This window comes from Artibeus jamaicensis, unplaced genomic scaffold (genome assembly GCF_021234435.1).
Source record: "Artibeus jamaicensis isolate MK-2021 breed Jamaican fruit bat unplaced genomic scaffold, CSHL_Jam_final contig_540, whole genome shotgun sequence".
In the NCBI taxonomy this organism is placed as follows: Eukaryota; Metazoa; Chordata; class Mammalia; order Chiroptera; family Phyllostomidae; genus Artibeus; species Artibeus jamaicensis.
Window position 1 is genome coordinate 4,473,300 of NW_026521879.1, and position 9,870 is coordinate 4,483,169.

The 9,870-nt window shown below is 40.1% G+C and overlaps 1 protein-coding gene across 1 annotated transcript; it reads right to left on the reverse strand.

The window, feature by feature from the left end:
- Positions 1-7,125: 7,125 nt before the first annotated feature.
- LOC128628113 (endogenous retrovirus group S71 member 1 Env polyprotein-like) lies at positions 7,126-8,907 on the reverse strand. The gene has a single exon (XM_053669972.1). The coding sequence runs from the start codon at positions 8,905-8,907 to the stop codon at positions 7,126-7,128; it is 1,782 nt and encodes a 593-aa protein (XP_053525947.1).
- Between the last annotated feature and the right edge of the window lie 963 nt (positions 8,908-9,870).

Below are 9,870 nucleotides of genomic sequence, written 5' to 3' on the forward strand. Positions count from 1 at the left end.
GTTCTGGATGGAGAGAAACTATTTTCTGCTTTGTTCATTGGACTTGGAAACATTACAAGAAATTATAGTGTTTATGTACTGTATTTCTTTTCTTTAACATATAAGTTTGCTATAATTGAGAAATCTTACGCTCTAGGAAGTTTATCCTTGAGTGAGAATACAGAAGAAGAATATAATGATTTCAGAGAAAACAAAATAAAAAAAATTCAACTTAAGCCACACACACACACGCACACACTCACACACACACAGAATTTTGCATATAATTTTTAAGGAATTCATTATGGTCTTGAATCCCATCCATGGATTTCTAGTGGACCCTGGGTCTCAAGATATAACAGAAGGATCTAGATTAAACATGTACACAAGTTTAGTTGTCTTTGTCTTGTCAATGAGTATATGCTTAAATGGTTTTGTGTGTGAATAAATTTGGCTTTAAAGATACAGAAGTAGATTTGGACAAATTAAAAAAAAAACTTGTTCGTGTGTAGGATATTACAAAGTTATCAGTTCTCCCTAAATAATGTGTAATTTTAATGCAATTCAATTACAATATCAGCATTTTGCCCTGGCTGTTGTGGCTGAATGGATTGAACACCTGTGAACCTAAGGGTCGCCAGTTCAACTTTCAGTCAGGACACATGCCTGCATTGTAGGCCCGATGCCAAGTTAGAGGTGCTCAAGAGGCAACCACATGTTGATGTTTCTCTCCCTCTTTCTGTCTTCCCTCCTCTCTCTAAAAATAAATAAATAAAATCTTTTAAAAAATACCAGCATTTTTAAATGGAGCTAGACAAATCAATTCTAAAGTTCATATAAAAAATTTAAGAATAGCTATGAAAACACTGAAAAGGTAAAATTATGAGAAAGACTAGCCTTCCTAGATATAAAAACACACCACAAAGCAACAGTAAATTGGTGTGGTACTGGCTCATAAATAGACAAGCAGACTAGAGAAATAGAACAGAAAAAAATCCAAAATTAGACACAGCACATATAGAAATTTGGTATAAAATAGAAGTGGTATCTCAAATTACTATAGGGAAAATGGGTTTCATAGTACATCATAATCACAACTGGGTAATAATTTAGAGACAAAATAAAATTAGACACACCCTATACTATACACACTAATAAATTTCTATACTAACCTAAACATAATATGCAAAAGAATAAATGGAACAGGGATACAATTGTAAAAACAAAAAGAGAAGAAATCAAATAATAGAAGAAAACAGGCAGAGTTCTTTTTAACATCAGTGTAGGGACAACTTTAAAAATACATTCAGAATCCAGAGATAATAGACTTCTGCCAAGATGGAGGCATAGGTAGAAACACTTTGCATCCTCCCACAACCAAATCTAAAAATAATAAAGTTTTAACAACAATAAATGCAACCAAACTATACAGAAAATCGACAATACGGAGACCAAAAACAACGAACTGCTCAGCTAAACCGGTGAGAGGGGTGAAGCCAGCAGCGGAGCAGGTTGGGCAGGGAAGATCACCCAACCCGGGAGGCTTACAGGCAGCCGAGGGTGCAGATCCCAGGTGTGGGCTAGCTACGGGCGGACCCAGGGAAGAGGCGCCACTGGCTGTCTGCGGTTGAGCATTTGTGCGTAGATAAAGCAGTAAAGAAGCGAGCGTTGAGACCGCACGGTGAAGGGCGATGGGCTCGCACATTTGTGCTCAGATAAACAGGCAGGGGAAGAGCGATGAGGTGGACTGGGCAAGCAGAGAGGACCTCCATTGCTCCTTCTCTGACCCCGTCCCCACATACAGCGTCACAAACCAGCGACCTGGGTGGCCCTGCCCTGGTGAACGCCTAAGGCTCCTCTCCTCATATGTAATAGGCACAAACGGATCAAAACATGGCTCAAGAACAACTCAGAGCCCCAGAGCCAATAAATCTAAGCATTGAAGAAATAGCCAAACTTTCACATGCACAGTTCAAAACACTGGTTATCAGGATCATCACAGAACTGGTTGATTTTAGTCACAAATTAGAGAAACATATGAAGGCTAAACTAATTGAAATGAATGGTAATGCACAGGAAACCAATAGTAATAGAAAGGAAACTGGGACTCAGATCAAGAAAGTAGACCAGAAGGAAGGAAAAAATGACCAAACAGAAAAATATGAAGAAACAAAAATTCAAAAAAATGAGGAGAGGCTTAGGAACCTCCAGGACATCTTTAAACACTCCAACATCTGAATTATAGGGGTACCAGAAGGGGAAGAGAGACAGCCATGAGTGGAAAGCTTATTTGAACAAATAATAAAAGAGAACTTCTCCATTCTGGCAAAGGAAATAGACTTCCAGGAAATCCAGGAAGCTCAAAGAGTCCCAAAGAAGTTGGACCCAAGGAGGAACACGCCAAGGCACATCATCATTACATTACCCAAGATTAAAATGAAGGAGAGAATCCTAGAAGCAGCAAGAGCTAAGGGGACAGTCACCTACAAAGGAGTTCCCATCAGACTGTCAGCGGATTTCTCAAAAGAGACCTTACAGGCAAGAAGGGGCTGGAAAGAAGTATTCCAAGTCATGAAAACCAAAGACCTACAACTAAGATTGATCTATCGAGCAAAATTTTTATTTAGAATGGAAGGACAGATAAAGTGCTTCTCAGATAAGATCAAATTCAAGAAGTTCATTCATCATCACCAAGCCCTTATTATATGAAATGTTAAAGGAATTTATCTAAGAAAAAGAAGATAAAAAAGGTGAACAGTGAAAGGACAGCAAACTCACAGTTATTGACAACCACACTTAAAACAAAAGCAAACTAAGAGGACAGCTAGATCAGGAGCAGAACCATAGAAATGAAGATCACGTGGAGGGTTAGCATCAGGGGAGTGGGAGAAGGAGAAGGGGGGAGAAGGTACAGAAAATAAGAAGCATAGATGGTAGGTAGAAAATAGATAGGGGGGAGGGTAAGAATAGTAGGGGAAATGTAGAATCTAAAGAACTTGAGACACGTGTTCATGAACTAAAGGGGGGAATGGTGGGGGAGGGGTGTGCAGGGGGAGGGGAATGAAGGGGGGAAATAGAACAACTGTAATGGCATAATCAATAAAATAAAAGTATATTAAAAAATCGAGAGATAATAAATACATTGATATATTTGACTACATAATTATTTGAATACAAAGAACCATTACAAATTGAAGAACAATTGAACATTTTGCGTAAAAGAAACCTGGCTGCTGCGATGTCATCCTACCAAGTAAAAAGCTGGACAGACTGGAAAATTAACAACTCTTCTTAAACCCTTGAGAAAAGTGAGGACATGGAAAACTGGTCCTCCCAAAATTGGAGAGAGAGGTGAATACCTGTAGTCACTGCTTACTGGAAAGCAACCTCATGAGGCCCAATGTTCTTAACAAGAGCTGTTCTCAGGAGAAGCTGGTTAACCAGAGGCTATCCTGCTGAGATATCATCAGAGTCTAATCAGCCTGGAGGAAGGGAAATACCCAACTCCAGTCCAATCTAGCCATTCTTTCCTACCTAAAGTGGAGAAAAGCAAAGTTCACATTCATAGGCACTGAAAGATTGAGACCTAATCACAGGACTATCAAATGTTTCTCCTTCCTTCACAATTTACCACCGCAACAGTAAAGGCCTATTTAGAGCAGCTCCTTTTATTGGCTACATCATCCATCTATCAAGAAAAGATTACGAGGTATTTCGAAAAGCAAAAAATACAATTTGGAGAGACAGAGCAAGCATCAGAACCAGTCATGGCAGGGAAGTTGAAATGACCAGATAGGGGAGTATAAATAACTATGATTATTATACCAAGGTCCCTCATAGATAAAGGTGGACAATGTAAGCAGAGAGTTGGAAATCCTAAGAAACAACCAAAAAAAATGTTAGAGTGAAAAACATGATAAGAGAAATAAAGAATGTCTTTGATGGTCTTATTAGTAGATGGGACATGGCTGAGGAAAGAATCTCTGCTTAATGATATCTCCACAGGAATCTGCAAAACTGAAAAGCAAAGGAAACAAAGACTGAAAGAAGTAGAACATAATATTCAAGAACTGTGGGACAACAATAAAAGGTACCATGTTTATGTAATGGGAATACCAAAGGAGATGGAAAAGAAAGGAACAGAAGGAATATAGGAAACAATAATGACTGAGATTTTTTAATATTAATGTCAGATATCAAACCACAGATCTAAGAAGCTGGGAGAAAACCAAGTAGGATAAAAAAGAAAACTACAGCTAGGAACATCATATTTAAACTACAGAAAATCAGAGATAAATTAAAAATCCTGAAAGAAGCCAGAGGAAAAAATACCTTCCCTATACAGGAACCAAGATAAGAATTACAACTGACTTTTCAGTTACCATTCAAGCAAGAAGTGAGTAAGATAAAATATTAAGATTTAAAGAGAAAAAAATTTACTAACCTAGAATTGTGTAACCTGTAAAACTAGCCTTCAAATATGAAGGAAAAATAGACTTTCTTGGATGAAAAAAAATGGAGTAAATTCATTGTCAGTAGACTTGCCTTGCAAGAAATTTGAACAGATCTACAAAAAGAAAAGAAGAGCATCAAAGAAAAAATAAGTTAGAATGAAATTAAAACTATTATTTTTATCCTTATTGATCAAATAAGTTGTTTAAAATAATAATAGCAATAATGTATTCCATCATGTATGCTTACATATATGCCATATATGTGCACGTGTGTGCTTAACCGTAAGCGAAATGACCGCGAGCAATGATCCAGGGATGAGAGGGAGGAACCAGAATTATTTTATTACTATGAGGGGCTCACACTGCCCATGAAGCAACATAGTAGTATTATTTGAAGGTGCACTTTGATTAACTGTAAATATATAATGCAAAAATCTAAGGCAATCACTAAAAAAAAGTTTTAAAAAAGCATAACCAATGTGCTAAGAAAGATGAGAAAACAATGATATGAAAAGCTCAATTAAAACCATACAAAGCAAAAGAAGAATGGAAGACAAAAATAGGAACAAAGAACAAGAAAAACAAATAGAAAACAATAACAAATATGGTAGATATTACTTTACTATATCAATAATTACTTTGAATGTTGACAGTTTAAATGCACCAATTAAAAGACAGATTGTGAGTTTGGATAAAAATGAAATCTACTTTAAATATCAAGACACATAGAGATTAAAATTAAATAAGTAACAGTGAATATATTAAGAGATAAATGTACTCCAAATTTTAATAATTGTATAATGGCTATGTAAAATGTTAATACCTGAGTAATTGGTGAAGGGTATATGTAATACATCATAGAATTTTTACAGTGTTTTACGAGGTATGAGGTTATTTCACAGTGAAAAATTAGAACATGAAGAAGTGAATAAAATATTAATTTAAATGTATCTGTATGACATAAAAAATCTCTTTAATATATTGCTTTTAGCATAATTTATTAAATTGTACTAAAATTTACAAGGGTTCAATTTAAAAATAGTGTCTTAATTTTAAATAATATATTACAAATGGTATAATATTGCAGTTTTAATCATTTATCTGCCAATAAAAATTTAAAGAAGTTTTTGAAGCATATATTTAGTTAAAAGGTAGAGAACAAAGAATATATATATGTTCAGAAGAAAACACAAGGAAGTAAATTTTCAGAAAAAAATATATTGTTTTCTAAAAGTGTCTAGGTAAAATCAATGAATTATGTTGTGTAAATAAATGTTTCAAAAGCAGGAGTTTTCTCTTGGACACAAAATAGCATTTTATGAAACATTTAAATGACATTTTGAACAACTCCATTTAGGCTGTTTCAAAGACTCTTCAATTAAAATAGTTGCTCAAATGGTGCCAATTCAAAAAAATTGCAGTTAAAATGAGCCAGTTTAGCTCTGACAGATATCGTTTTCAACCCTAAATATATATTAAAATTATGGATTCTAACAAAAAATTGCCAAATTGATGCAATTACTTGGTCACTGTAAAGTTCTTATAAAAAACAATGTAGGTACATTTGCTGAGAGAACATCTTTAAAAAACCTGTTAAACAAAGGATTTTCATCTGGTGTGATATATTTGGGTGCCGTAATATGTAGCTATCTGGGAATCTTTTGAATGGTCAGGTATAAAGTTGTACTGAATGTTTTGCCTATAACTAGAATTTATGAATTCTGTCTTCTGCAACACAGATTTATGTGCAGGCATCACAGTACACCCTAACTGTGCCTGGGCAGCCTGGGACCCAGTTGCTTACTGCCATGTACGTGGGCAACACAAAGGTTTGTAGCGGCAGGAAACAGGTTTTTATCAACAGGGTACCCAGTTCCAGGGGGCTGAGAGCATTCCTGCTCTGAGCCGACGTCGTTCCCAAAGCACAGAAATTTCCTTGTTACCAGAAACATTAAAGTCCAAATCCATGCCTGGAAGTTCCCCATTATTGCTTATCTGTCTTTTTGTATTTGCGTTTTTAAAATTTTATTTATTTATTTATTTATTTATTTATTTATTTATATGGAGAGGGAAACATCAATGGGTAGTTGCCTCTTGCACACCCCTCACTGGGGACCTGGCCCACAACCAAGGCATTACCCCTGACTGGGAATCGAACCTGCAACTCTGTGATTCACCAGCTGGCACTGAATCCACTCAGCCGCACCAGCCTGGGCGCTTATCTGTCTTTTCGGAGCTCAAGGACAATACAAATGGGTCTCCACCCTGAGGGTAGGCTTTCTCTCTCTCTCTGGTGTGTGTTGTATTCAAATTGCGAGCGAAAGGAATCCCCGAACACTGAGAGCGGTTTGATGGTAAATTTATTGGCCAAGTTTTTTACCTGCGCAGGGGCGAACTTCCCAAATGAGACCGTGGTCTCGCGGCTACGCAGAGCCGCCAAAGTGGAAGTCGCGCCTGGCTTACAGACTACTGGGTTTTTATAGGGGCAGGCAAGCAAGCAAGCAAGGGATACAGAAGCAGATATGGCGGTTAGCTATTGGCTCAATCAAACTAAGGCAAAAGCTCCTGATTGGACTGCTGTTGGCGGGCAGCTGGTGTTGGCGCCTAAAAATTTCCTGGCCTTATTTGGACAGGCCTCTATATGCTAGCCTTATTTGGACAGGCCTCTACATTCCCTCCTCTTTCTTATTAGTCAAACCCTTGACTCATGCTCCTCTTGAGGAAGGATTGTATAGGGCTGAGACAATACCATAAGTTTTACTGTTTCTATTCTATCTTTAATAAAAGCCATGAGCTTGTTTAGAATTATTGGGCCTATGGTCAGGGCTAATAGGAGGATGATCAAGGGGCCGGCTAGTGCCGATATCAATGTATTTAGCCAAGGGGAAGTCTTAGATAGGGAAGAATACCAGGAGGACGACTCATCCTCCTGTTCTCTACTTTTAAGTCGTCTAGTGAGTATTTTTACACTTTCTCTAATTATTCCTGAGTGGTTGGCATAGAAACAACAATCTTCTCCAAGAGCTGCACAAACTCCTCCTTGTTGCAGGAATACTAGATCTAACCCCCTTCGATTTTGGAGTGCTACTTCTGCTAGGGAGTCTACTTGGCGCTCTAAATATTCTACTTGCTCTTGGAGTAAGGAGACGTCTTTGGAGAAAGTCTGTGACAAGGCCCTGAGACTGTTTTCCCCATGGATCAATGCTCCTGCTCCTACAGCAGCCGACCCTACGACACCGATAGTGGCGACGATGGGAATTAGCAATGGGACTCGCTTGGTTCGAATGGGGGCATGTATCAGAAAATCAGGGTTTCCCCCATATAAGTACACTTGGGGAATGATGTAAGCACTAACACATAGCTCAGGATTGGTTGGTACTAGACACTTGAAGATACCTTGAGTGCAGACAAACCACAGTCCTTCTGGAGCTAATGTAATAGTCAAATTCCTAGGGTCTCTCGGCAAATGCTCTTGGTTAAGGCAATAGTCACTATAGTTTGAGGCTGCAAGGGTATAGTTCGCTAGCAAATAACAGGTGCCTCGCCCATGGAATTCTGCTAATGTGAGGGTACTTTCAAATGTACACTGTTGGAAGTCTTTCATTTGGTCCTGGTCCGGGTTCTCGGGAAGGGGTTTTGTCTTAGGCACCCCTTCTCCTTCCCCGGTGGTGTTAACCCCTAAGCCTACATAGAATGGGGGTCTGGGGCTGAGACATAACCAGCAGGACTCGGTTATGTTAGGCTGGGTATTGTTAAAATATGGAAACACTTGCTCTAACAGACTTAAGGCTGATTCCCCTTGGTGGTGTGGTTTCTCTATTAAGGGCTTAGGATCTCCGAGGGGAAGCCTTAAGTTGTTCGCACCCTCGAGTTGTGAATTTTCTATGGTCTCACTCTGGTTTCCGCTGGCCCCTATGGGTGTTTCAAGCGTTGAGGGGCCCTCGCCTTTTCCCGGACTGGTGGTGGGTTTGGGTGGGCGAGGTGGCAGCTTTCCCGTTCCCCCTCTTAATAACGGTCTCCCCTGAGTGGGCAGCCTTCTTACTGTAAAGAAGGTCCCCGGGTCTGTACCTCTGACATGGAGCCTGAGACCCCAGGTGTGACCTTTTAGCCACCCTGAGTCTCCTGGGTTCAAGACTGTCACGGTAGTAGGGTTACACCTGTTTGCTGCGCAGTCCGCATCCCATCCTCTACCCGGTTCTCTGCTTTTATCTCGGGTAAAAAGAATATGTTTGTCAGTTCCTCCTCCCAGTATCCAGCCACCATTCGTGAAGGTCTCACAGCCCCATGCCTTGCAGTAGTAATCTCCATGTGACCTACATGTGAGCCTTTTCCCTGAGGGGGGCTCTGGGCATCCATAATGAGGGGTGTACCAAAGTGCCCTGTTCAAGGAGGCTGACAAGCCCTCACTACAGACTCTACCTGCCCTTGTACCACCCTCTAGTGGGGCTTGAGGACTTTCTGGTAATAATCTCATATCCCCTCTATCACAGAGTGTGTCATCAAAGAACTTTGAGAAGTCTGTACGTAGAGCCACCGGGCCTGTATCCCAAGTGTAATTGGTAGCAATGACTGTACCATCCGCTGTCCTTATGAGTACCCACTCCTGTTGCTCTAGGCCCTGACCTGGGGTTCCACCGAGGATCAGGAGCCCTATATACGTGAAAAGGCAAGCTTCATGGGGTTGTCTGGATCTGGTCGGATCCGCCATGTTCGTGATTCCTCCTCTGGTGGTTGGGCAGTCTTAATGTGGGACAGATGGATCCAGTAGGGTTTCTCCGCCACTCGTACAGCGGAGGGAGTGCTTAACAGTACCTGATATGGTCCCGTCCAGCGAGGCTCTAAACTTCCCCTCCGATGATTAAGGATCCATACCCACTGTCCAGGCTCCGGCTGTCTAGGCCTTTTCCCCTTTATTTCCTCAGATTCTTGGTGTTGGGCTTGTTGGAAGGCGCGCACCTCATCTCGGATCTCTTGTAGCGCCTGTAAGGACTTGAGGAAATTATAGTTAGACACCTCTATTTCTTCTGTGGACAACTTAGGGATTAAGGGTACTGGTTGTCCATACAATATTTCATAGGGCGTCCACCCTTTAATGTACGGGGTGCACCTTACCCGAAAGAGGGCGAAAGGGAGCAGCTCTACCCAATTTTCGCCGGTCTCCTCTTTTATTTTTACTAAAGTTTCTTTCAGTGTCCTATTCATCCTTTCTACTTGTCCTGAACTTTGTGGCCTATAAATACAATGGAGTTTCCAATCGATACCTAATCTACTAGCCAATTCTTGTGAAATTTTGGAGACAAATGCTGGTCCATTATCAGACCCTATAGCTATTGGTATCCCATACCTGGGTATGATCTCTCTTACTAAGATCTTGCAGACCGTGGAAGCAGTCTCTCCCTTAGTGGGGAAGGCCTCTACCCACCCAGAGTAAGTATCT

Excerpts from the sequence above, each read along its gene's own strand:
- LOC128628113 (XM_053669972.1), bottom strand. The coding sequence starts at position 8,907 with ATGAGATTATTACCAGAAAGTCCTCAAGCCCCACTAGAGGGTGGTACA.